Source organism: Volvox carteri, assembly GCF_000143455.1.
Source record: "Volvox carteri f. nagariensis unplaced genomic scaffold VOLCAscaffold_5, whole genome shotgun sequence".
NCBI classification, from domain to species: domain Eukaryota; kingdom Viridiplantae; phylum Chlorophyta; class Chlorophyceae; order Chlamydomonadales; family Volvocaceae; genus Volvox; species Volvox carteri.
The window spans coordinates 1475015-1502950 of NW_003307548.1; the positions used below are offsets into that span (position 1 = coordinate 1475015).

General features: G+C 53.6%; 1 protein-coding gene across 1 annotated transcript in view; it reads left to right on the forward strand.

Annotated features, from left to right (window-relative positions):
* The window catches only part of VOLCADRAFT_87435 (uncharacterized protein), a gene marked incomplete at both ends in the record, with an annotated part of 30891 nt that extends 4087 nt beyond the window's left edge, over positions 1-26804 (forward strand). Inside the window, 27 exons of the mRNA XM_002947074.1 lie at positions 547-661; positions 1790-2461; positions 2782-2930; positions 3947-4178; positions 4462-4584; positions 6028-6414; positions 6669-7025; positions 7592-7738; positions 7996-8094; positions 8300-8980; positions 9727-9783; positions 10239-10394; positions 10791-10961; positions 11211-11477; positions 11662-11874; positions 12417-12589; positions 13102-13261; positions 13996-14248; positions 14897-15016; positions 16372-16784; positions 17052-17315; positions 17726-17905; positions 18874-19065; positions 19502-21145; positions 22382-22585; positions 23278-23406; positions 26145-26804. Coding sequence (XP_002947120.1) covers positions 547-661; positions 1790-2461; positions 2782-2930; positions 3947-4178; positions 4462-4584; positions 6028-6414; positions 6669-7025; positions 7592-7738; positions 7996-8094; positions 8300-8980; positions 9727-9783; positions 10239-10394; positions 10791-10961; positions 11211-11477; positions 11662-11874; positions 12417-12589; positions 13102-13261; positions 13996-14248; positions 14897-15016; positions 16372-16784; positions 17052-17315; positions 17726-17905; positions 18874-19065; positions 19502-21145; positions 22382-22585; positions 23278-23406; positions 26145-26804 — 8218 coding nt within the window. The remainder of the gene's footprint in view (positions 1-546; positions 662-1789; positions 2462-2781; positions 2931-3946; positions 4179-4461; positions 4585-6027; positions 6415-6668; positions 7026-7591; positions 7739-7995; positions 8095-8299; positions 8981-9726; positions 9784-10238; positions 10395-10790; positions 10962-11210; positions 11478-11661; positions 11875-12416; positions 12590-13101; positions 13262-13995; positions 14249-14896; positions 15017-16371; positions 16785-17051; positions 17316-17725; positions 17906-18873; positions 19066-19501; positions 21146-22381; positions 22586-23277; positions 23407-26144) is intronic.
* Positions 26805-27936: the final 1132 nt, after the last annotated feature.

Here is a 27936-nt window from a genome sequence, read left to right on the forward strand (position 1 = left end):
TTTGGCTCGACTTTATTGGTCGCGGTAATTCACAGTTTAAAGTCTTGCCATAATGCGGAAAGGAAAGGTTTCGAACTCTTGCGCAATCAGTCGCATTTGTACTTTACTCACACGCAGCGGCATGCAGATAGGTGTCCAAGCGGTCCCAACAGAGAGGTCATAGGGCCAGCAGCCGTTACGTAATGTGCCACCAAAGGCACGGAACCGCATTGCTCGGTTTAGCGGTCGGCTTGGGTTCGGCCTGGTGGGGAAGTAGGCCGTTGGTAAATTCCCCAGCAATGCAATGCCTAACAATCCAGTGCGCCCCGAACCTTAGTATAGCAAATTGTAACGCTCGGTCGGGTACCACGGCTTACTGCCGGGCTGCTGTAAATAGCACCACCGGGGTGCAGTTCAGTGGAAGATATCATTAAGGACAACCGTGCCGCTGGTCGCACAGCAGTGCATTTTATATCGCCGAGAATGATGAAACAGGAGAAATGTATAGCACTGTCGTATCAAAAGCCGCACCAGCTCGGTTGCCCGGTCCACACTCCTCGCGCGCAGGTGCCCCAACACTCTGGGGTGCTCCGTGTTTGGTTCGTGCAACCTTAACTCGCAGCTGGAAAGCATGTCCACGACCACATCGACTGAATCTTCACCACAGGCAAGCAGCATGCAGGTATGGGCGGGTCGTATGGGTCCGTGTTTTCTATCTGCGTTTGCAGCAAGTGGCGGTGATGACGCTTTAGTCATCTGCTGTTGAGTTGCTCAAGGCAATGGCTTAATAAGCTTAACCACTTGTACATGAAGGCCCGGTAAACGGCCGAGTTGTCTCCCCCTGTTATCTGCTCCCACCAGCTTTCTCTCCCCCACTCCTTATTGTGTGTACGCATGCGGTGGCGGGAGGTGCAAAGGGCAGGGGAAACCCACCCTCTCCACCCCTGCACCCTTAATACACGCCTCCGGCTGAGGCGTATTATATTATATTACCGTAGTGCTACTTATAGTTCGTGATCGCTTTGTTCGGGGAGGGATCAAAAAACTTTCTGAAATTTGTACGTGCTCTTTGAATTTCGGGGAAGGCCGGACCAGATTTTGCGGGCATGATACAAATTTCGGGGCCCCTTCCAAAGTTTCGGCGCTTTTCAAACTGCAGCTTCCAGTCAGTCTCCCTCCACCGGGAACCCTTAGGCTCATGGTCTCTCACCATTTTCGCACTTTGGAAACGCCCTAGCAAATTCTGGACCGATTGTACAGTTCAGTACCAGTGGCAACGACCTAATAACCAACTATATTTTATCAAACTTCGCTTGATCGACCGGCTTCGGAGGGTAAGATATTTCGGGGCTGCGATCCCTTGGGATACCTTAGAATTTGTACGTGCTACATATTCGTGGTGCCTCCCGAATTATTGTAGCACGAACTATAAGTAGCACTACGGTATATTATATTATATTATATTATATTATATTATATTATATTATATTATATTATATTATATTATATTATATTATATTATATTATATTATATTATATTATATTATATTATATTATATTATATTATATTATATTATATTATATTATATTATATTATATTATATTATATTATGTGTTTTGTTGGTAATAATAATAATTATTAAAGCAATTTATCATTATTTTGTGATAATAATGTATTTATTATTATTAAACAATGATATTATTACTACTACTACTACTACTACTACTACTACTACTACTACTACTACTATTACAACTACTACTATTACAACTACTACTACGTACGCTCAACGCGCTGCATCATCCACAGGGTTTCCAAGTTCCGGTCGACAACATTCCGCCCACAATCCAGATCCGGGGGACCGGGCAGCTGTATGTCACACCAGCCGGGGCGCGGGGCATGATCAACGTTGTCCTGACGGGCTCGGCTTACGTGGATGCCGGCGCGGCAGCAGTGGATGTTGTTCCGGTGGCGGCTTCCAGAAGCGGCAGTGGCACCACGACGGGATCAACCACGAAAACTGTCAACCTCACGAGTACCATCCTCACACGTGTTTTCAGCCCCAGTGGCTTGCAGGTCGGCACCGTGTCGACGGATGAGCCCACTGGCGATGAGGCCGCGGGTGGTGTGCCGTACCTTATTACGTACGATGTCGTTGATGACGCCGGCAACCGCGCAAGCACGGTGTATCGCCGTGTGTATGTTGTGTGTCCGGCGCCTGAGTACGAATGTCCGCGTGAAGACGAAGACAGCCTGCGTGCCTGCAGCAAAGGCGGCATGTGTGGCGTTACTGGTCTGGTCTCCAATCAGGCAGCCGTCTCCACTGCCGTAACACGGGTCCCTCGCCTGGTTCTGAACGGAGAGTCGGTCATCACTATCACAGCTGGAACATCGTACCTGCCATGCCGAGGCGCAACGGCAACCGATTGTGAGCCCGGCAGTACGGCAACCCTGGACACATTCGGGGATCTGAACCACCAAGTGAGTGATGACTCCATAATGGAAAATTCTATTTGCTGCTCAGTTGTCGGTCATACTCGCAAGGGGGTCGGCAAGATAGGCAGCGGTGAAATGGCTGAAAGGAACGGCGGAGGAGGAAAGCCCGAAAGCGGGAAGCCCATGCAAGCGACCAGATGACGGTACCATACTTTGGGCGTGAAAGTATTGGTGGAACATTTCTATGTTCCCGATCTAACAGCTCCGTCAAGCAAAGGCGCGCATTCTTACGGGTACCCGACCTTACATGATATAGATGCCTGGCTTCCATCTGTGCAACCCCCTGTCGTACTTGCGCCTCCCAGGTGCGGGCGTGTGCTACGGGTGTGCCGAACCCTCTGCCGTACAACTTCGTTGGGCTCGAGTACTGCAACTTAGACACATGCACTCCGGGAATCTACAAAATCTCTTTCCATCTTTTTTGGCCCGATGTGCCCGAGATGATTGTCTACAGGTAAAGCCCTGATAAGCATGATTGCATGCACGGGGACATTACATGGCCAACTTTCCTTTTTCCTTTCCATTCCTTTCCCGAGCTGAGTAAAATTTACTCCAGACCATGAACCCCGGCGTGTATTATGGGGAGAAGTGATGAAACAGGGAGGGAGTTGCCATTGGTTAGAAGTGTTTTGTTCTCGCAGGTATACGCCTGCGGGCACAATTTGTGTTACCCGTCTCCTGAGACCGTCCACTGGCAAGTGGTTGGATGTTCAACCAACCCGCCCTCAAGCGCCCTCTCCGGTGCCATTAAGCGCACATCTCGGGCTGTGCAAGTATCCGTGTCCCATAGTAGTGACCAGCCGGGGGCGGCGGACTCGAACTCTCTTTGAAATGCTCGGCTATCCAAGCTGCACTCCCGAAGCCATTTGGAGCCGACCCGAATCTTGGACCTGCAACCTTGCAATCGCAAATCCTAATGTATTGTCTATCCTGGGCATTCCGAGCTGTTATGCAAGCGAAATGTGTCAATGTTAATGTTTCTGTCGAGGCTTAAGCAACACTACCGGGCGCTGAACGAAGCAGGGTACTGGTCGCTCGCATCCTTGGTCAACAATGCGGCCGTATGGGTCACTGTCGTTGCGGGCTGGCGAAAGGCCTCTCGAGATGCTGCGAACACGCCCTAACTCGGATATATATTGATGGTTGGTGCCATACTGTACGACAGCTGCATCATTCACCAAATCTTCAAAACCGGAACTGGAACTGGAAGCCTCTTCATAACAATGGCATTGGGGGCATCCATGGCCCCCCTTCTTTATTAGAGAAACCCCCTGCATTTGCGCAGGTCTTGTAACCTGTATTATGGATTGCTTTTGTGATCAGACCACTCAACAGTTACTCAGCTTGCCTCAGCCACTGTTTCAAACCCTAAGTGTCCAAAGCAAGCATTAAATGAAAAATCGAGAGGCGGCGCCCCTTGTTGCACGCACCCACCCCGCCAATCAAAACTTCATTCATCATTGCGCGCAGGACCGTGGTGGTGGGGGATCTGTGCGATGGGGAGCGCGCCTGCAGTAATGGCAAGTGCTCTGTGGACGGTGTGTGCGTTGACGACCTGGAGACGTGGACAATATTGGCGGAGGGCGACATCAGTAGTGATGCAACCAGCGCTATCGCAGAGGCTGCTGCTGCCAGTACTTGGGCAAACGCCAATACGCCACCACGCATAACGTTAATCACAAACTTGCAGGTCGGACAGCAGGTAATGCGTTTGAGTAAACGTTGTAGCTACCTGTGCTTACACTTGGCGAGCGAACATGCATGTGATGTATGCCTGTATGTTGTTGCATGTTAGGGGCACAGGACGCAGGCACCAGTATGCAACAGGAGGACTATAGTCCTGCGTGCGTGTGCACGTAAGACCTGCAACCTGCATCAGGATGCGGGTCTGTGCGTATCGCAAGCTAAGGGGGAAGGCTCCGCCTGTCTTCGGCATTGGCAATCCGTTTGCTATGTTGTCACTTCATTGCCGTGCACCGGCGCAGGTTTCCGTCCCGCGTGGTGTGCCGTACAGCCTTTGCACGGCAGGGCAAATATCTACACCTGCGCGGCCATGTGAGCCGCTAGGGACCGCCGATGACCTTGAGGACGGAGACCTGACGGCTCTGGTACGTGGAGACAGCGGGACAGGGGGACCAGTCAAGGCGGAGTCAACAGACAGGAGCCATCTGAAGTCTACTCGTTGCATATTACTTGGTGTGGGATTTCTGTGATTCACACCGTCGTACGACATCGTACGTGCATAATTGCCCATTTGGACCGGGGACGTTTTAGTTGTTACAACTTGTCGACCAGTGGGAAACCTCATTGCTTGAATAAGCAGCGGGGAGGCGCGGAAGGCGCCGAAAACAACTACTACGAAGAGAGTTTACCTGCAAGGCACGGAAATGCAAGATGGCACGAGAAATTGCATAGGAGCCTTCGCGCATTTCCGTTAACTCGCACTTTGATTTGGTCCATTCTGTTTACAGCAGGTAAGGCCATGCAGGCTACAGTGCGCACAGCAGGCCAGTTCTTACACCCAAAGCCCACAGCCGTCCCTGTCACTGATCGCAAAGCATTCTGTTAAATGATCTTTATAGGAAACAACAGCTACCGAGGTAGGGCGGCATCTCATCTGCGGTCGGCGGTGCGTAACCCATCTACCTGCAACTACACCTGCCCGGTACGAAACTATACGATACGAAATTGGGTCTCGATACGAAGTGGGGGCTCCAGGAAGGTTCTCAGCCACTTCCAGCGAAAAGACACTGATCGGCAAAGGCTGGCACTTATTGGTCTAGACGGAACCGCACAAGGCAACAAACGATTTCGGTGCTCCACTGAACACCCTGTACTCTGTGAACTGGACCCGGGAAACCCCCCCCCAAGCGCTAGCTAGGCGTGCGGCTGCGTGCGGTGACCCCATGTCCTCAACCTATAACTGCTTGCGGGTGCTATTAGTAACCTGACCAGAACCTATCACTCCTATGCTATTAGTAACCTGACCAGAACCTATCACTCCTATCAGTCAACACGAGAGAAGAAAAGGAATAGAGCTACCCACACTGGTATGCCATAGCGTTGCGCCTGCTATTTCTGACCCTCGTTAGCCAGACACTGTTGGATAAGGTTCGCCAATTTCACCTGGTCAACCGCTGTCACCGAGTCCGTCATAGTCTGGTCTATCTGGATCCCGACAGAAAGCCCCTGCATGTGCTATATATGCTGGGCACTCCAAGAGTACATGCTCTTCATCCTCCACGGCTTGGAGCTCGTAATACTTACGGTTTTGCAAATGGAACCCCACTTGCAACTCAAAGCACCTCATCCGCAGGTCGAGGGCCCACAACTAAGGCTTGCCTAGCTTGGCTAATAAGCTAACCATAGCCCCCCTCTCGGCCTCAGCAGTGAGAGCTGCTCGACAAGCTGAACCTGCTGACGTACCTACAGCACGTGTTTTACATCCCCAATCTTGTGTCGATCACGCTGAAGGCAATTAAAGCATGCCCAGCATGCATATGACGAGCTTTTCTCTGCGTTCAATGCTGCTGCCCTTCACACCCACACAGATCACACTTTGCCCTCCAGGCGATTGCGCGATGAGCCAATGTCGGGCCCATGCGGCAGGTGAAAAACAGCCATACGATTGCGGGGTGAACACTACAACTGCGCCCGTAGGCTCGGTCTTCCGGCTGCAATTGGTTGTGTACGATAGCACAGGTGCCAATGCCACAGCAGAGCGCCTCATCATTGTCATTAGCCCTTGCCCCGCGGACCAGTTCACCTGCGACGATCCGATGGCGGCTTCGGACAGCTCCAGGCCGGCTGGGGTGGTCTGCAGCCCAGTGCCATGCGCCTTACGAAACGTCATTCAGGGCTTTGCGGATGGGACGAGCTCCTTGTCCCCGCCCCGTCTATTTCTGCTGCCCATTCGCCACAATGCAAACCTAAGCCAGGTGCGTGTGTGCATAATACTACTCCTGGCTACACGTGCAGGATGCTTTCACGTATGTGACCGTCTAATGGCCAAAGCCCGGCCGAGGGTTTCATGCAAGGAGATACCAAACATAAGAGCCGTTCTGATTCAGCAGCCTATATTAACCCGAAGTACGTATGGTAGTAAAACCTTGCTTGCTTTGAATTCCTGTTTGCACCTGAGGTATGGCCGGTCTAATTATAGATTCTGCCTCCACGCTAATCATGCACGCAGGCGGAGCTGAATCAGTCGCTAGTCCTGACGTATCGCCAACCAGCTCCCTTCAGTTTGGCGCCATGCGCCGCTTTCACAGATGCGGTACCGGCGACACCCACACAGCAGACGGCAGCTGGGCTCTGCGGGGCCGTTGCAAACAGCAGCACGGGCGATGACCTCACGCCCTACATCACCACGGCAGTTAAGGCCCTATGTCCCAGCGGCGGCTCCAGCAGCTGCTACGGGTGTTCGGTTACCGGCCTCTCCATGGGCACCTGTCTGCCTGGGAGGTACCGCATCGTGTATTCGGTGAAGGATGGTGATGCGGTGTCGGGGCTACAAAAAGCCGCTCGTCTAGACGTCAGTGTAGAGCAGGTATGCTTGGGTGCTGGAGGTTGATGAGACGGCATCCTGACAAATTAGCAAGATGCGTGAATGACCAAACCGAGCGAGCCTGCGTGGTGGATCCCGTAACCCAGCTCCCATTCGTTCCATGCATCCGCCTCTAAGACGCAAGTGCCGTTCGATTGCCTGCACAAAGGGATTCCCAAGCTGATTACTGTCAACGCAGCCGCTTTGCCTCCGGTTCGGGATGCATGGAAAGGCCGGCCGGTTATATTCCCATGCTGTCCGCCATGGTCAACAATTCTAGCTGGGTTCCGTTCTTGTAGTAACTGGCCGCTGAAAAGACCTCTCGAGATGCTGGTGGAGCACATTTGCATGTATATGATAGTTGATATGTGTGCCGTACTGTTCTTTTGCATGCATGCAACCTATTCGCGAGCCCTTGCTAACGTCTCTACCTACGGAGCCCCGGCTGCCTGTTGTCAGCTCCTGTGCTCATCACTCAAACCTGGCTGGACTGCTGGACCCACGTCATTAGAACCCAGTACGCACACATGCCCTCACTCTGCTGCGTATGGCTCCCCCCATTGTTGTAGCTCGTGTGGCGGACGCTTACTTTTTCCATGTATTACAACCGTACGGCAGCTGGATCCATTGACCGTACAGCTGCAGAGGAGTTTGTCGCTACCCTGCGGGGCGCGAACGACTCAATGCAGCTGGAAATGCTGTCTGGGGCGCTACAAGTAAGCAGCAGGAAGATGTGCGGCCATCTGAATGAGAGACTGGTCGTTATAGAATGGCAGGTTGACGTGGCAGCGCCGTGGTATTTGTTAGGCCAGTGTGTTGTATCACGACTACAGAAAAGTACCGATCGGCAGATGCCAGATCCTGTGGTGGTGATACACCCCACAGGATACAGCACAGTGGGCCTATTTGCCAGCAGTCAGTCCCCTTGCTGAACAAAACTGTCTTCGGCCCCGCCCTTATGCATGTGATTCAGGCCTTGGGAGTGGCAACGGGCAGCGTGCGCCGCCTGGACCTCCTGGCTGAGCCTGGAGTCCAACCATGCAATGTCTCGGTGGTGTCGTACTGTGTTGCGGTGAGGGAGACCGTTTCCATGCATGAAGCGTGGCGTGCTAAGGCATGGACTTGTCCACTATTGACCTTCCAATTTGAACGTGTCCACCTCGATTTTATTGTGCCGGGCGCCAAGCAAGGAGTAACGCTCTGTGTTCCAATAAGTCAACCAAACGTTCGTGGGGCCGTCCTACGACCCTGTATGTTATGCACACCTGCCGAAACAGATCGCCGCTAACTTGACGACGGGTTCGGTCGACTTCCTGGACGTCGCTGATGTTTTGGAAGCTTACGGATTAGTTGTTCCGCTGGTGTATGCGGCGGCCAACGAGACGCAGCGACGACGACAAAACTTGGAAATCATGGTTCATCACCGTGATGAGGACGACGCGCCTTCCACCATGGAAGACGCGCCAGAGCGCTCCTTGCATGCAGTATCTATGACCGCTGGCGCTAATGATGCGAACTCTTCAGTCCTGACAACGCCGTCGACTTCAGCAGAGAATGTGCGACCTCTAGCAGCGAACCACGCCAGGCCCAAGCGACGAGGCGGATTCGGCCACAGCATGCGCCACACTAATCACGAGATAGACGCTCTAGATGTTTTGTCCATGGCGAAGCGCCTCGCTGCAGCTCTTGATAGGCTCTTCCTTTTGGGCTCTTCTCCTGTGCAGTTGCGTCGACTCCTCCTGCCAGCATCCTCAACGACAGCTGAATGCCGCAATGCCACTCTAACGGACTTGACAGCTGTTTTGGCATCATCAGCAGATAGCGTCCTAACGTCCATCGAGCCATACAGTACGACATGCTCAGAGAGGCGACCTGACGAGGCCAGCATTGCTCTAAGCCTCATCGTGGGTGTTGTTGACGGACTTTACCAGGCTTCCCAGGGTATTATTTACAACCAAGTAGGTATTCCATTCGTCTGGCGCATGTGCTGTGTAGAATGCTAGAATGCGCACGTGATACCTTGTGCTGGCGTTCACCGAGAGCACAGCGTGATGTAGCCCGGGTGGGCGAGATTCAACTCCTATAGACTGTTTATTCATTTGGGACTGCAGCAGCAGGTAGTGCCAGCAAGCAGCGTGCCCTTACCTTCACCTTTACCTAAAGGGCAAGCGGGATATATGCGTTCGCTATGAACCTGCTGCTCGCTAGGTAGAGCTTGCATGCATGTGTGCCATACACGCATTATTTCCGATAATGCGAGTCACAGCCACGAGGTCCCAAGTGCTATAGCGGCATGCGCATATGTTGTAAGTGACCGATCGATAGGCAGCAGTCATAGTGTACCTTTTATCCCCCCGAGTCGCAGCAGCCTTCGAGTTTGACGCCAAATACCATGCCTTCCGATTATGGGCACATACAGCTAGACGAGTAGTGCGGTTCCTACAGGGCCAGAACAAACCATTATGGCCCATATTGCGATCCTGTAATGCACTGACAACCGTCCGTGAAATTTCAATCGTCTATAGATCGCGCCCTGGTACAATTGAAAGGGACGGTCCCTACCTAGTAAACCAGGGCACGATCAAGAGACGATAAACAAATTTTCAGATGGCATGCTAATTCATCAGTTGCACCATGCCCTATCTGAATTGCAGCTCCTGTGCCAGCATTTCATCAGCAATCCAATATAACCCCTGCCTTCCAGGTTGTGCTGCCATCGCGAATTGCCAATGTAGAGGACGAACTGTCGCAGACCGACGAGGTGAGCAGCAAGGTTAACCTGTCGCAGCGGACACCAAGGAACCGGTGTCGTGACTTTTGCGTCACATTACATAACAGTATTCTGAGATGTGTCGTACGTCGCAAGTCAAAGTTAAGTTTAAAAAATGGGACACACATCGCAGGTCTGTCGTACCACGTTACGGCACGCGGCATGGTGAGGGCCGCGGTGCACGGAAGCTCGTCGCGGTGCCATTGTCCACATACTACAATTTAGAACCGGGTCACAGCTACGCCCGCTCAATCCATGTACTCTTTTATCCTTGCGTAATCTTTGTACGTAATCGTAAGTCGTAGGCAATAATCCTCCGCTCCCACATCCCGAGGCCACCGTTAGGCTATCTAGCCCTACGCCTAACTGACCTGTGTTACATCTGTACATCTCCTGATACCCAAGCCTCAATCTGCTTCCCCCGGCCCTCCATACATAACCACAAGGGCTACCGTCGGGCTTCAACTGCCAATATGCAAGACGCCGCTGACGCCCTTATGTCAGTGACTCATAAAGCACAACATCTTCTCACGATGATGATAGAGACCGAAGCCCAGTACAGCGGTTCGGACGGGCTGGCAGGTACAACCAGCATGCTTCAGGTGAGGATGTGCTTTACTTTCGCACAGTCTAGCTGGTGCCTTCCCTTAGCTATGCCCACGGTATACTTGCAAGCAAGCTGGTATATGTGGACATACGTCACATGTGCCGTACTTCGGTATATGTATGAGGCAGTCGGTTGCACACGTACATGCTGCTATATATCGCGACCTGGAAAGGACATGAGAGGATGTTTTTACAAGCAGAGAAGACGTTTAAACGGTGGCCCAATAAGTAGAACCTCGTAACTCCTCAATGTGGTCCCCCAATCCGCCAACACCGATGCTGCTGCAAACCTGCCGCAAACCTGATTTCCTGCTTCTGCACTGTCCTCCACCGAATTCCTTTCGAGGATGATGGTGATACTGGCTTCAAAATGACACATTGAATCTCCGCAGATCGCTGTGAACGAGGCCGAGTCCGCAGCCTTACTTGCCAACATCACCGCTGTGCTTCTACCTGAGGCTTCAGCGGTAGCCTTGGATGCGGACCTCATGAATGCCTACCTCGACCCCGCTTACATCGCATGTGTGTCCTCCAAGGTTTCTGTTGCTTCCTTTGCGTTCCACGTCAGCAGATACACCACCGCCGCACCACCCGACCCGCAGCCCCCTGCTCAAGCTGCCAGCCCCAGTCACCGTCGTCGTCTTTTCCGTAGCCCAGATGAGGATGGGTGGGCGAGGTGGGCATCACCTGGCTCTGGCCAAATCGCCACCACGGCGCGCCGGCCATGGCTATCCCAAGCTTACTCACGGATGTCATCCTTGGTGTGCGCAAGTCCCCAGGGTTATCATGGTCACTTACTCACCTCCGTACAGGGGGTTTTCTGCGACACGAGAGGAGGTAATCGCCCAAACGCCGATACCACAGAGGGTGCCAGCACAGGACAGCGTGGCCGCATGTATGGCAGCAGGCGGCGGTCAACGAGGGGCACCAGCAACTCCAATAGCGGCAGGTCACAGTTCACCGGGTACACCCTGCCAGATGGCTCACAATACAATTACAGTCTCTTGGATGACAGCGACCTTCGGCGGCGCCGCGCTGGGGGTCGGAACGACGTGATGTTGGGGTTACTGCTTCACCAGGTGGGTACAGACAGGCATTCAGTTGTACAGAGATATTCAAAAACAGCAGGAAGGTCAAGTCCAGCCCTTGTGGACGGCCATTAATTCCCAGCGGAGGGGAGCTGTCCATAGAAGGCGTCACGCTTGCTGCTCGTTCCACAAGTTTATGGCGTGCGGAGTTTTGACGCTCTCTCTTCCTGTGCAGGAGAGGCGAACTGTGGATAGCTTGGCCGCCTCAAACCGGCGCGCTTGCAAACAAAGCAGGTTTTCATACTTTTATGGCGGTTGCGATGCCCGCACCTTCAAAGTCGTGCTGTCTGGTAACTTGGGTGGCATCGGCAACGACCCGGTGTTCAGCCGGGTGTCTTCCTTGTACGACGCCACATTGCGGTCGTCAGATTGGTACAACACGACGGAGGTGTGTGGAAGTGAACCGAGAACTGACGCAAACCTGCGGTAGCGCTGTTAGGCAAGCACGGGTCGTGCGCATAAAAATCATACATGCCTTGCTGTACTTACATGGCTTGAAATGGAAAAAAGAAGAATCAATGCGGGGACTAGTTTATATCAGCAAACTTTGCAAATGCATAAAAGCATCAATTCGAGATAATGTCTGATGGTTACAAGCTGATGGTTACTTACTTTGCTAAGTAAAATACATATTTATTAAAGATTGTCGTTGTCTACGGAATAATGTAAACTATTATTTATCCACACCATCACCAACTATACATAATCTCTGTAGCTTTGCCTCCTTGGTAAGGATATACGGATTAATAACATTTAATTTTACTAAAGTGCTTTTTGTGTGGATAAATTGTATTTTTGATGCTTATGCGTGCAAATGAGAAGCATCTCGGTACCGGTGCTTGAACAGTATCCTGTCGACCATCTTGCGCCAACACATTTCTGTCTTCAAGCAGCTCTCATCATGTGCACGTGTGTATCGTCTCCACGCAGGGTTCCCCCGAAATCAACCCCTTGGGGCTGCCGTACGGATTCTTCCATGAGCCCCTGGAGAGCTTCTCCCCTGGCTACCCTCTGCTGCTAGACACGCGTCTGTCCGCCAAGAGAGCTGGACAGGCGCTCACCTACCTACGGGACGGGGGCTATCTGTCAGCCAAACTGACAAAGTGCGCAGGGATCCAGGGATCCAGGGATCCAGGAATCCAGGTATCCAGGGAGAACGGAGGACGGCGGCATGGAAGGCGCCATTTACCATACGCGGGCGTGTCTGAGGAACAAAAAGAACAACCCCCTCAATGATAGCAGGCCCGCGACTCACAATGCATGTTCCTGGCTAGCTGGTCGCGCATACATTTCCGAAATGCCAAGGATGTATGATGTTGCTGTGATACTTGTTCCCCACATACGTGTTGTTAAGGCCGGGATCCCATTGTTAGTTCGATGCGAGAAGGGTTTTCCTACGTGATTATTTGTCATTGTGTTAAGACCAGCAAAGCGCCGGACCCCCGTTGGGTCCTATTACTGTGGCTACCATTCACTGGTATATGAGTGTCGGTCATTTCCAACACATTGGCCCTCTGCTGTGCTTTCATAAGGATTTAAGCTAGAAGCAAGGAACCTCTTCCCACGCAGTGACGGTGCACTGCACGTCTGCCGGGTGCACCGAGCCTGCATGCAGGTTCCTTCGTGTGCAGCTGGTAACCTACAATCCCGACGCTGCCGTGTTTGGCTACTGGCGAGTGGACTTCACCTGGCTGGACAGCGGCGACATTCGCGCCACTAGCTACCTGCTCGGACTGCCTGCGGTCAGCTACGGAGAGTACATCAAGAACCTGCAGGTGGGAACCAGCAGTAGAAGCAGTGCGTAAGACCAGGCAAAATGTACTCGCGGGAGATGCCAAAAGTCGTGGGCATTGTATCCCTACTTGCAAAAGTGTGCGCGAATAGGCAGGCAGGGTCGTTTGTGGATCTTCCTGGATATTCTACGCCTCAACATGCCATTGCAGCCGCAACACACGTAACATAGGGCTCCTGCATATTCCGGCTCAGGCCTGCTGACACATACGGTGCTGACACAGTTCTGCTACGCGCAGTATGGTAGGACAGCTTGCACAGCATGGCCGACGTCGACCTGCTCTCATGTACCTATCTAGATCTGTGTGTATGTGTTACATGGTTGGGGGTGCGTGACCCCATACCTGTAAACCTACCCGAGCCGAAGGCCCAAGGGCAATACCTAAACACCTAAATGCCACGGAGAAGAGGAAGCATCGCACTATCAGCCCAGACTAGCGCCCAAAATGGAACCGAGTTGCAGTGAGCCCACATACGTTCCAACATCCTCGCCAGACGTACTGGCTCCTATTTCATGGCCTCCAACACGCTCTGTTGATGATCGAATCCCTCTTCCGCACAAATATCATTATGGGCTGGGCATTCCAATAACACGTGTTTTCATCCTCGATTTGGCTGCTGGTACCACAACAGCGGCGAAACCGCTGCTCCCTGGGGACATGGTAATTGCCCCTTCGTGCTCAGTTTAGATCTATTTTCATTCCTTGCTGCGGCACAGGTGGCTCGTTTCCTGCCCGACTTCTTCTTGGTGCTGCTCGTGCTGGCGTACTGTTACATGACGGCAAATGATGTAGTCCAGCAGCTTCGGGCTCAGCGGAAGCAGCACAATCTGTTTCTGGATGGCTACCCCAGGCAGCCTTGGGAAGCTGTAGCCACTTCTAGCGCCTCAACCCGATTCCGCCTCTTGCGGCCACGGAGGGTGGCGCCGGGCAATCGCGCTATGGCAGCCGGCGATGACAACTTTGGAGATGGTGCGTATAGTGTTGCGTGCGTGTGTATATATATATATATATGTGTGTGTGTGTGTGAGACATGGTCGTGGGTTGCGTTCCCCGTACCTGCAAACCACCCAATACGATCCGAGGGCTCAAGGGCTGCCAGATTGCCTATAAGCACCGTCCTATCTCGAACTTCAAACAAAGGAGACTAAAGGAGACTAACGACCAAAGGGAACTATAGAGTTGCGGTGGGACCACATACGTTCCAGCATCTTCGACAGACGTTCATAGCGTCCTTCATATGCTCAAAGCGTGGAAAATTCACAGACTGAGACACATAAGCTCGGTGTTCTCCGATCCACCAGGACTCGTAATGGAACTTACAAGATAGATCACCCAAGTACACGCTTATGAACGCAAACAAAGCACATGTATACATACGCACACACCACACGCATATTGCAGACGTAGTCTCTCTGTCCATCTCCCCCTTTTCGTCCTTGAGCCCCTTCTCGCTGTGCGCCCGCCTCTCTGGCCATGATGACTGGTGGGGCCTTATCTTTCCGTCGTACTGGTGGGAGCCTAAATGAAGGCGCAGAGGTATAAAAAGGGCATATCCGTTCGCGACCCACCCACAAAACCCTGCCCTTGTTTCTTTCCCTCCCCCCTTTACCCTGCCAGGGCGGTGGGAGTTACTCGGTGACCTAATTTCGCCGTATACCGGACAGTCCAGCAAGATGTGCTTCTCATCTTCAATATGGCTACCAATGCCGCAGCAAGGGCATAGCCTCTCCTCCCTAGGTACATAACGCCGCCCCTTGCGCGCTCTGTTCACCGCCAACACCCAACAGCAAAGCCTAAACTGCATAAGCTTACAATTCGCTGAACGCGGGATAAATGTTGTGATATGCGGGAACAACCTCTACCTGCTTGCTCAGCCTTACCCATCTAATTTCTCCATGTGGATTCCCGGTTGCTTACCGTCTGATGCGTACACGTGTGGCTGGGCATCTAAACGCATATGCTTCCAACCGCTTATCAACCGATCCTTGAACTCCGATACCACACCTTCCGACAATGGCCTGTTCATTAGCCATTCCACTAGTTCATCTGCCTCACGTAGCCCTTGCGGGGCCTCTTTTCATACATCGTGCCCCAGAAAAACTCAGAAAACGGAGGACTAGTGACCCCCATCCGCTGTAGTGGCAGGCCGCTGAAAAGGCCTCCCGCGATGCTGGTCAATCGCTTTTGGGCATATATCTAGTTGTTATGTGAGCCTTACTGTATACCAGCTACTACATCCGCCCCTTCGGGGTTGGAGGGAGCCTCTACGATCTCCTCTCGCAAACTTGGTGTGCCACAGACCCACGCTGTAAACGGACACGGTTCCAAAACCTCACAATCTGCTTTAAGACGTGGTAGTGTAGAGGTAGCCGTGGCAATTCAGCGAACAGGAGGCGGTGCGCTGGTCTGGCAGCTCCCCACAAATTACCGCATGAACGATACCTGGAGCTCCACCGCTCCATCCTTCGGGCATGCCTCGAAGGGCCCCTCCGCAAAGTTACTCGCATCATTTCCGCCTCCTGGGTATGGTGTTGTAAGCTTCACTAGGTTTCCAGACCTGCACCTATTGCACCGGTGCATTTCCTTTTTTATGCTCCTGTCCTGTCTTATGCTTAGCGGAGATACTCCAGACTCGAATGGTTTTTGACCTTGGGGCGGAGACCATGGGGCTTTGAGGCGCTCCTGGCAGTGCAGCGCCACAAAGTACGTCGTTCGGCACACAAGAGATTAGTTCCAATGCGGGCATGCCTGCTCACGAGGTCTGTGTAGCCCTCTGCCTGCCCTCTCAAAACCAAGCTGGCAATTGTGTAGCGCTACTTTGACCACGCAAGCACAGCAGCTGGCCGCTGGAAAAGGCCTCTCAAGACGCCGGCGGAGCACCTTAGCATGTATTTGCTGAGGATACTTGTGCCGTACTTTGTACAGTTACTACAGCATGCCGAAAGTGTAGGAAATTAAGACGCCCACTCCCCGCAGTCTAGTAAAAAGGTGTTCGCTGCGTTTCCATCATATGATCCTCAGCCCGTCGTCTACTAGATGGGCCGTCCGCCGCCTTGAGTCGCACCAAGTAACCCTGACCATGCAATCTGCAGGCACTTCAGAACCCTGGCTTCGGGGTCAAGGCGGCAGCAGCCGAAAATATACGGCCCGGATGAGTATCCCTTGGGTGTTGTTCGAGACAGCCATCTGCGCCCTCATGGTCGCGGCCATTGCTGTCCTCTACACCTACACTGTACGGCTATCCGTACGTGAAGACTTCACCGCGCGCTTTGATGTGTACGACGCGGACGCCTTTGCGCCGGCGAGGTACTTCCTGCTTCGTCGCAGTACAAGTTTAAATTCCAGCGAGGGAGCCAGCTCCGCGGCCACGAACACAACGAGGACGGCCGGCAGCCCTGATCGGTGGCGCATGCAGGCGGATCCGCGGGCGCTGAATGCCGCAGGTGCCGTCCTCACACGGCTGGACTCGATGTACAACACCATTGTCCTGTACGCCTTTTTCCAGGTAAGCTGGGTCCAGGATCTCGCTGGGTCCAGGATTAAATCCATTGCTGTGCTCCGTTACATGCCATAAATGTCGTCATGGAGCAATATCTGAAAACCTGGAACACAATGGAAATGTCAAAGCGGAAAGTGTACATAATTGGAAACAACGAGACGCCCCCGAGTCACGCGGTAATTATTCCGCCCAGCCCCCCACCTAGCCAAGCAAGCAACTGCTCCCCCCCTACATCGCATCCTACCTTACGGTTGCAACGCCCGTGTTGCACAGGGCCTGGTCCTTTGTGCCTTGGCGGTGCGCTGGCTGCACTACATCTCGTTCCAGCCCCACCTGTCCATCGTCTTTGGCACGTTGGTCCTTGCGCTCCCCGACCTGCTACACTTCGCTGTGGTGCTGGTCATCTCCATCGTCATGTTCGCCGCCACCGCCTGCGTCGTTCTTGGTCCGTCCGTGGCGCGGTTTCACAACTTGAGCTCCTCTTTGACAGTCCTGCTACAGTATACACTGCTGAGGAACGAAAACGGCCCCTTCAAGGTGAGTGAGCCTCACCATTTCTGGGCGAACGTAATCATGCACTACCAATTATCCTACGTATAGACTTACATATCCCAGGACATGTTTCACTATGCGACGTGTATGTCAGCCAGGTACGTGGACGACGAGACGCATGGCTTCTGTCAATGCCGATCGGCTCAATGCCGATCGGCTGGTATGTGTACACGTCACGGTCGTACGCACGCTATGTTCAGCCGTTACATGGTTGCAATCCGCGTGCTTGCGTACACAGACTCATCCATCCCTGGCATGTTTCTGTTGACCCACTCACCCGTGTTCGCTTCATTACTTCAGCAGCCACAACAAAAGCCAGCCAGTCCTTCCGAACTTACAACGATTTCCCACGCGCTCATATCGTCGCCCTAACTGCCGCTGCGACCTGGATGCAGGACCTTATAATTGGCAACGCCGTGGAGCGCACAGCCGTCGAGCAGCTGCTGGTGGGCTTGCTGTACTGCCTGGCGCCGCTCTGTTTCATGTTTATCTTGGTTCAGTTAATTTTAGGTTTCCTGGTGTGGCCATTTGGACAGCTCAAGTACGCTGTATACGGCCTTCCTGGAGTTCCACAGGTATATATAACTTAAAGACGTTCCTCGCGTCGTGCGCCCACATCCGGTGGGAACTTGTTTTCTCGTGTGCATACTTCATTCCATCTGCTGGCCTCGAACCAAATGTTGGTAGATGGCAGAGGCTGGTAGAGGACTCCTGAGCGAGATGCTGTTTTTCCGTGCTGAATCTTAAACACAGGACATCTCACGCATTCTGAACTGGTATTGGCAGCGAGTGGTGTACGGAGCCCCCAAGAACAAGCTGTTGCTGCGCTGGCTTGAGGTAATACCTGTATGATGTTGTTACAGGGTGTCATAGCTTCACCAGCGGCCCCCTTTCCCGAGGCAGTTCCCTGCTCTCCCCTGCGGGAGGGGCACCCTAATCCAGTCACCCCATCCGACTTCAGAATGTATTCGTTGGGTTCAGCAACTCACCACCAGCATCCAACCAAATCTAACGGGTCAATGGCGCCACAACGTAGTTCCTGGTCAGCTGTCACATTGCTATAATCACGTCCTGCACCGTCCACAAGATGGGGGGCCACCTCCCCATTCGTCACCCCTCACACACCGACGTGTCGGCAGGCGGATTTTGAACCCGGAACCTCCGGGAGCCGAAGTCAGGCCTTAACCTCTGCCAACCGCCTGCCAAATGTATGTATGTGGCCGCCTCTGCTGCGTCTTGCGTTTGTATGTGATAAACCTTGTGCCTGCCAGTAGATTGGCTGACCGGTCAACCACGTATACACGTACACGTACATAGTACGTACGTGCCTTCACAGATGAAGGCCAATGCGGGCTCATTTGGGTCTATAGCGTATATCCCTGCGCCTCCCTCTCATGCCTGTGACCAAAGTATGTAACGTTGGTGACTTATGTCGTCTATAGAGGCATCCGACAATCCTTATCACCCTCCGAAACACATTATACGCGCGAACATATTACCAATCCTCACCTTTCTAAATACCAGGCTTTGCGCATTGGTGCAGGTTTGGCTTGCGAAAACATCAAGCAGGAGCTTCTTGCGTAAGCTTCGCAGCATGGTTTCAGGCGGTGCCAGCATAATGTCACAAGTTTCCTACGCCAGCGGAATCGGTCCTCGGACGTTGACTGCGAAGCTCAAGCGGAATACGGCGCAGCAAGGAACCGAATTGTTGGCTCAGGAGGCCGTTTCGCACTGGGTAAGTGAAATACAAGGCTTTATCAGGAAATTCGCGCACATACAGTAAGCGGCTACAGGAGTTTCGACAGCTAAGCAGCCGCAGGCAGGTGTCGCAAAAGCGGGTAGGTATGTTGTTTCAATGCAACACGTAATTACTGTACATCGGGTCAACATGCAGAATGCGGAACACTACTAGTGATTCGGACAGCCTTCGGCCAGCCCTTGGGCCCCTGGCTCGTGTGGCCCGTTACACCGTTGGAGGGTAACACACATGCACACGCACCGACACGCACATACATACAAACATACATACATACATACAGACAGACAGATAGACAGATAGATAGACAGACAGACAGACAAACACCCTAGTAATATACTGTGCAACGCTGGGTCAGTTGTATCCTCCCGCCTAGCTATACATCGTGGCTTCCTGCCTTTTCACTTGTCCGTAGGCAAAGGCCAATGGAGACAGCAATATCTTCAACAGCCCACTCGGCCAGGCACTTCGAGCTGCATCCCGGGCAGCCATTACTCCGGTCCCTCTTCAACATCTGAGCAGGGAGATCAACTGCAGCAACAGCAATAGCGGTCGGTACGTGCACCCGCCACAACAACAGAGCTCTTCACTAGTGGCAATGGCAGCGGCCGCTGCCAGCGGGGCCACCGACACAGCAGGAGGCTCTGAAAGCTGCGTTGGCAAAGGTAGTAACAGCCTTAGGGATTTGCTGAACATAGGTTCGCAGAAGCTATCAAGGCCGGTCCTGTGGTCTAGGACCCCTACACGGTCTCTTGCACCAGACGCGACCGACATCAACACGTCCTTCCGTAACAGCTCCGGCCCCCGCAGCACCAGCAGCTTGCCAGCAGCCGATGCCGGTGCCATAGGGTATACTAGGAGGCTCACTTCGCCGCATGCAGGCAGGTCACACCAGTTGCAGCAGTTTGGCGTGAGGCCACCAATGGTGGTACGAAGGGAGGGCAGTGGCCAGGCGCATACATCGGCGATAGCACCCCTTGCCATCGAGACTGACGACGGTGATAAAGGGCCTGGACGCACACGGAGCCATTACAGTGACGATCTTGATGGTAGCTGGAAGGAGAGAGTCGCAGCGGCCGAGGCTAGCCGGGGCTTTACCACAGGGACTCCGGGGGATGCAGCCTCCAGTAGCACTGGCAGGAAGCCCAGTCGGTCCTCAAGTGCCGGATCAAAAGCCGCGGCTTTGCCGAAGCCAAGCTCACCGGGCGCTCTTAACACCGATGCTGTGGCCGCTGCTACGGCGAATGACAGACATAAGGGCCTCGTATCAGCGGTGGGCGATGCTTCAGGCAAAACCCGCCTGCATCACGCTAAGCTGGGAAGGTCCCTAAGGAGTTTGACCAGTTTGCGCCAGCAGAGCGACGGCCCGGTGGCAGGGCCCTCAACGGGGCCCACAGGCCCACAGGCAGGAGCGATGACGGTGGAAGATGATGCCACCCAGCTGGCAAATATAGTGCTTGCAAACCTTATGGCACGCTTTGGCAACGGAACCGGCCTGGCGACTTTAGCAGCAGCCTCCGCTAGGACTTCCTTAAAAAGGGTGGCCAGTAGTGGGGACACACAGTCGTCTGCAGCTGGGCGGCCGACATCGCCGCCGCCGCCGCCGACCACTCCCGGGTTTGGGGCAGCCCGAACCTCCTTGCTGTGGCGTCAACCAAGCGCGCCTGCCGTGACGTTTAGCCTGCGACCAAACACGCGGCCTGCGGCTGTCAACGGTTGCGGTGTTAGCGTTAATGGCAAGAGAAGGAGCAGCGCTTATGATGATGTGGCTGATGGCGGCAGCGGCCCGGGCAATCTCGATGCGATACTGGCTGGGGCCACGGAAGGAATGAATGCCGAGCAATGGGCTCGACGCCTCCATGGCGCACCTCGGTGTTCAGTGAGCAGTGTCCGGATGGAAGCTCCGTGCCAAGAGACCTCCAAATCTGTAGGCAGCGTAGGCCTAGGCCTAGGCCAGCGTGGCGACAGCGAGCACAACGAAACAGTGCCCCCAAGGAACATCGTGTCCAGCGGCCCACTGCGACTACCAATGCTGCCCGTGCTGTCACAACCACAAGAGGTGGGGCCACCATTTGTAAGCGATAGCCGTCTGGCTACCATGCCGCCCCTCACTAGCATCCACGGCACCACTCGGAGGCTTGACACGGGCATTAACACCATCACCTCGGAGCACTTGTCTGTGGGTCAGCTGCGCCAGCTGCCTGCAATGCCAGGGACACCGTTGTTTGATGCATCACCTGCTGCAGACGTCAGACCGTCCGAGGCGGTAGTATCAGAGATGGTGCCTCCGAGGCCACCGCTACTGCCAAAGCTTACATCTGAGTTGCATCCCAGCCAGTCCACAATGCCGCTGACCGGAGGCCCATTGCTCGCCAGCCCCGTCAGCAACCTGCTGCCAGCGCCCTCATTCTTGCCGACAACCCCACAGCGAGAGGGTGCCTTCATGCTGCAATGCCTTCCAGCCAGCCATGGCAACCTAGCCGGGCAGAGACCTGCATCCCTCCTCGACGAATGTAGTGGCAGTGATGGCGGCGAGGTCAATTTCCGAGCAACGAACAGCCAGAAATCAAGCAGCTGCAGAGGCAATGCGGCTTTAAGGGCTGCAGAATCGAGTGTAATAGAGAACAAGGCAGCCATGGAAGGCCCCAGAGCTTTTGTAGCAGGATCCGAGGCTCCGCTTGTCGGTATAGTGGCTGCTCCTCTGCCGGAGTCAGCAATCCTGCGCTCTGAGCCCTCTGGCCAGCTCCAGGCATCCGGTGCATCCCCAGCAACGTTAACAGGTGTGCCGCCAGCTCAAGACATCAACAGGACTGAAGAGACCGTCTACAGTCTACCTCCCCACCCCACCCCCACCCCCACCACACGGCGGGAACCAGAGTCCGTTTCCTTACTACAGCATGACAATGATGATAATAGCCGGCATGAAGCAGCGGCAGGCCCGAGCAGGGCAGGGACGTTGCCCCGGGACCACACAGGGCCGTCACCTGCACAGGTCTTGGTGAATCCGCCTTTGACCCCTGCTGGTCTTGGCACTAGAAATGATGCAGATCGCAATGCCAGTATCAACGAGAGAGGTAGTCGCAACAACAGCTGTAGCGGTGATGCTATCAGCAGCGGTGCTAGCAGCAGCATTAGCATTAGTGGAAGCGGTAGTAACGGCATCACCAAAGGTCCTCTGCGCGGCGCAACGGCGGAGTCTGCCTCAGGAGGCGCTGTGGAAGGGCGCCATCTCGCCACGGGCATGGAGTTAGACCGCGGCCCTAGATCCCTAATTACCGGCATATCCCACTGGCAGCAGTCGTCGTTACAAGGGCCTGGCAGTGGTGTAGTAGTTGACAGCGGCAGTGACCGCGGGCTGGATGATGGCGGCCCCAGCGGTGGCGCCAAGGAAGCTTGGCTTGGCAGCAACTATGCAGACGTTTTGGTTGCATTGCTCAAGCTGATACGGCACCTCGGCCGGATGCAAGGGCAGATATCAGCGGCTGCTAGGGAGGTTGAGGTGAGGCCTGTTCTGTAACATGGGCCCGAGTCCCATCTGAACCCAGATTATTCGTTCCATCACTGTGCATAATCGTACGATTAGGCACTCGATCGTAGGCACTCGATCATAGGCACTCGATCATTTGTTTCCGTGGCGTAAGCTCACCGTTAGGTATAACGGAGCAGTCCTAGCTGAACGTGGCTATGATACGCCATTGTTTTATATTTGTAGTAGCTGGTACACAGTACGGCACATGCATCAACAACAAACACACGCAAAGCGCTTCACTAGCATCTCGAGAGGGCTTATCAGCGGCCAGCTACTACACAATCACTTTATGTGGAAAAGTTACAGTGTGCGGCTAGAATGATTGATTGACGGGTGAAGTCGAGCAGCGGTATGTTCGTTTCTTTGGATGCGTAGCTGATGGAGCGCAATAGCTGCTGGACGGGTGTGCGGATGCCGCACATTATCGTTTGTCCCCATACTGCACTTGCCTGAAGCCTCGGCCTAACACCCGCAGATTGGTATCCACCTACCACAATCCAGATGACAAATAAACCGAAGACCAGTTAATATCCTGGACTATATCATGACTTCTGATGATGGCCTGCTGTGTCATCAGCTCGTGGGTCCATTCCTGATAAGGCAGGATATAGACGGACCACCGTTGTTTCACTCTGTCCATCCACCGGGTTAATCGCTTGCAGGCCATGGCAACATTCCTGTCGAGGCTCATCTCCGAGGTGGAGGCATTGCCGTCATCCTCCACAAGAGACCGCAAGACAGTCAGGGCGGCCCTCCATGCGGGCCTGCAGGCGGTGCTGGCGCAAGGCGGGGTGGGTATGCACAGTAACATCATCACACTACTCATTATGCTGACTGACCTCATTACGTATATACATATATACATTTATATATGCGTATACGCGTGTATATGCGAATGTCTATGTGTGTGTATATTATGGCAATCCATGACTTGCAAGTCACAAGTGAAGACATGTATGTTGTTACAGGGTGGTTAACTTCGCCAGCGGCCCCCTTTCCCGGGGCAGTCCCTGCTCTCCCCTGCTAGAGGGGCACCCTAATCCGTCACCCCATCCGACTTCAGAATGTATTCGTTGGGTTCGGCAACTCACCACCAGCATCCAACCAAATCTAGCGGATCAACGGCGCATCAACTTAGTTCCTGGTCAGCTCGCAAGTTGATATTATCACGTCCTACACCGTCCATAAGATGGGGGGCCACCTCCCATTTCATCACTCCTCAAACACCCGAGGAGCCGGCAGGCGGATTTGAACCCGGGTCGACTGGGTCGACCGGGAGCAGAAGTCAGGCCTTAACCTCTGCCAGCCGCCTGCCTGTATGTTTGCGTGTGTAGACAGGCGAGACAGGCGCAGGTGAATGTGAACATGGGTTACCCTGTATGTTACCCATCCGTCGTGTAGTACCCCAACCCCTTTGTTACCCCTCGGTAAGGGGTTACCCCTACCCCGGGGTTAGGTTACCCACCTCCCTTCGTACATAGCCACATGGGTAACCCCTACCCCTACACCCTGGGTTACGCTTAAAGGGGGGTTACCCCCCGTTTTATGCCATAGGGTTGGCGTGCCCACCACCCAGAATTCACGCAGCCAGGATAAACAGCAGATCGCGCCAGCACAACCCAAGATAACCTCCTCGGCACGAAGCTACGAGCCACTTTATTTTACAGCGCCGTACGATACCACCTAAGCATGGGGCTATACACCTTGCCGAAGCAATCTTAGCAAAACTATCAGACTACATACAGGACATAGAGCGTCCGGTAATTACATCATGGCAGCAGCCATATTGTGTTAATAACATACCAACTGTAGTAGCTGGTAGACAGTACGGCACACATATCACAGGCTGCTAAGGCCTGTATGGATCTGATATTGGCTGCTATTACGTGCTGTTTGGCCATGTTTGGCCCTGTTTGGCTCTGTCGGAAAGCCCCTATGAGTTTGTGTTTTATCACTTGCACGACATTGCACCCCTTCATCACCATCCCTGAACCACACAACCCTTCTGACTGCGAACTACATGACAACCGCGAAGTGCAGCGCAGTGAGCCGTTACGCCCCCTCCCGTACGCTACCTTCGTGGGGCAAAGAAGCTCCTAAGCTCCCTGCTAGCGGCCGCGGCCTGCAGGTGACCCACCTCCATCCATACCGCCCCCCTTGCCACTGCTGCGAATTTGCTGGGTTCTGGTGGATTTCTCACCAGAGGAGCAAGGAGGCACGAAACGTTTCAAATGGATGGTTTAGCGCCATGTGCCCGCATCTCAGTCTAACAACCTGCGTGCACGCGGTACCTGTCGAGATACAATCCGCGACCCCTAGAGTACGGAGAGACATTCACACCCATACCACCGGGCGAACCAGACAAAAAAGTGTCCGCTGAAGGGGGAGGTTCGCGAGAAAGACCCGCAAGCGGATTGGAACTCGCATTGATCACTGCCAGCAGGACATGCAAGCTGCAAAGACCAAGCATGGGGCAACTGTACGAGCCTACCTGGCGACTTATTACACGAAAAAGCGACCAGCCCGATCGTGACCAGGTGTTGACGAACACGGGAGGTCATACGTATCGTCGTTTGCAGACCATCCATGGCACGCGGATGAGATGCCGTATAATGATAGAAATTCCGACATAATAAGGGGATTACCGATTCTGAGTATTACGGTACAGGTCTGGCCGTGAAGGGGTACCAGATTAACACAGCAGCCATGGCCGTAACCATGTACCGCCGAGTATGTGGCTGTAGCCGCAAAAACGTACACGAGATAGTTACATGTTCGCCTTGCACGGTATGCCTTCACAATGAAATGGGGTTCAGGGTAAGGATTAGGATTGGCTTCCCGAGCTACCGAAGGGAACCGAAAGAATCACGATCACATAATCCCATGTACGCCAAACTCTCAATCCGTGTATAACATCCATATCTAACCAAACCACAGCTGGATGGTGGCGTCGGAAGACACCGATTGGAAGAGTTTTGTCCGCTTAAATAGCGGGGGATGCAGCCATCCCATGAATCGTACAGCCAGTTCCGAAATGGCGCGGTCCAGTCCCGGAATGGCGTACCGTTGATCCATGCTTCTAATCGATGACGGGGCTCCGCGAGCCTGGGACCAGCGTCCCAGTCGTAACCTGTGCTACGCCCCCCCATACTTCTGCAAGTATGGACTTCCGCCTGAGGCGGCGTTTACTTGTAGGCATCCATGACAGCGTCCCGCTCGCCGTCTGACCCAGAGGTTGGAGCCATAAAGATCTGACAGAAAGGCGGCAAAATAGGCAGTTGGAATTCAGTTAGTTCCCGCGAACTTGTCCAGCAACCGCGCCAAGCGAGAAAGGAAAAACTAGACAGAGAAATGTATTAGTTTGGGACCAGATTTAAGAAGCGGTATACAACACATCCATGCATTCAGGCCCAACCCCTAATGGTTCATTCACCGTGCCTGGAGTAGAAGAACGACCCAACCCCTCCACGCAGCCTTCTCCCTTCATTGACCCGACTACCCCTCGCGGTGCATGCTTTCTATGCCGCAGGAGAGACCAGACAACCAGTGGCCGGGGACCTTGCGGGCACCTGACACGGAGTCTGAAGCACAGCTTGAGGAACCAGCAGCTGCCAATCGTGTTGGTGATGGCGATCTGCAACGCAAGAGAAGACACCAGCAGACGTCTTACGACCGGCAGCCCAATTGGGAGCTTCTGAGGCGATGGGTGGCTGGAATACGCTCGGCTGACGGTGGAGACGGTGCCATACAGCTGTCACACATCACCGCATCCACGGCGGGCGAGGTACTGGAAAGTGCAATAGCAAGGTCTAGACCTGCACGTCACTCTGTTACCCAGTTAGCCTATTATACTCCAAGCCACTTGGATCGAGACATAGCCGCCCGGCCACGCCGGGGCTGGCGACCACGGAGGCTGTCTTTGCTGCTGGCAGCTGAAAAGCAGCGGGGCAAGAGTGGCCCAGGGGCCGTTGCTCCGGCGGCATCCAATAGTAACTACATTGGCGCTGGCGCAGGCTATGAAAATCAGGACAGCCTGGTCAACGATCGCTTGAGTGCGGAGCCGTGTGTCCCCAACAATCATAGCGAATTGAAGGGCCTGGACCAGCAAGACGGTGTGGGCGGGTCATCACTGCCGGCAGCATCAACCGCGGGAGGAAATGCCACGTTTCCGGCCGGCAGCGCTAGCTGACGGCGTTACTGGGGTTTTGGATGTCTAGCTTGTCAGGGCACTGACGACTGTATGTGTGTGCAACAGCAGCGGGTGCCGGCTACGTAGGTACGGCCGCGGCGAGAGCTGCAGTGCCAGCTGATCTGCCAGCCGGTTTAGAAACTGCTAGACGAAAGCTATAACGATCCTGATTATCGAATACAATTGATTTATATAGCCGAGCAGTGGATATATATTCAGACATTCCGGCCAGTGCGAGCAAGCGAGTTGATCTAACCAATTACCACGCCTGTCATGAGCATGGGCGCGCCGCTGAAAGCCGGAAAAAAGGGTGCGGCCGTGGTGGCGACCGGTGGCTGCTGTGTGAAAAGCAACGAATATTATATTATATATAATATATTAATATAGCATGGTCTGCATGGTTTTCTTTGTTCGCTGATCGCTGACTGGTCATCACTTGCTTTTTACTTTGCATGGAGGCCGACAGTAATGAAGCAAACGGAGTTCATCGAGGTGCATGCATGTGTGAGTTGCTGCGGGGGAGCGAGGTAGAATTTTTGGCCTTCGTAACAGAATCGGTGACTCGTACATTTATTAGTAAAAATCGGTTTGAGTAACGTCCTGAAGAATTAAAACCTGATTTAACCGTTACAGGTCGTGTTGCCTTATTACTCGGCGACAGTTACCTGAAATGTCACTGTTTAAACCCTGCTGGAGCTCATGAGCAAGGTTGCTTGATCAAGCAACTTTAGCAGCTTGTCTTTGGTTGGATTAGGCCGATAGGTGGATGGGTGCAGGCATGTCGACTCGGCAAGTTAAGTTTCGGAAACTTAGTAAGTGCAACTGGCTAGGTATGTAGGAGCCGACGGAAGCTAGTGCCCAACCAGCCAAGCGAGAATAAATGACAATTCATTTTTTTGCAGGTATTAGATCCGATGACCCCGGGTCGTCGCTTTTGTCGATATGCATGCCTGGGAGTTTATGATGCTTAGAACATGATGGTGACGAGACGAATGCACAGCGGTTGTTTCAGTCCGCAATTGATGATTCAGGCAGCAAAAAATCGTTTGTCGGTGTGCTTACTGTCAACGTTTTTAGTGTATTACTGCGAGGTGTATCCATGCGAAATGCATGGGATGCATACATGAGCATA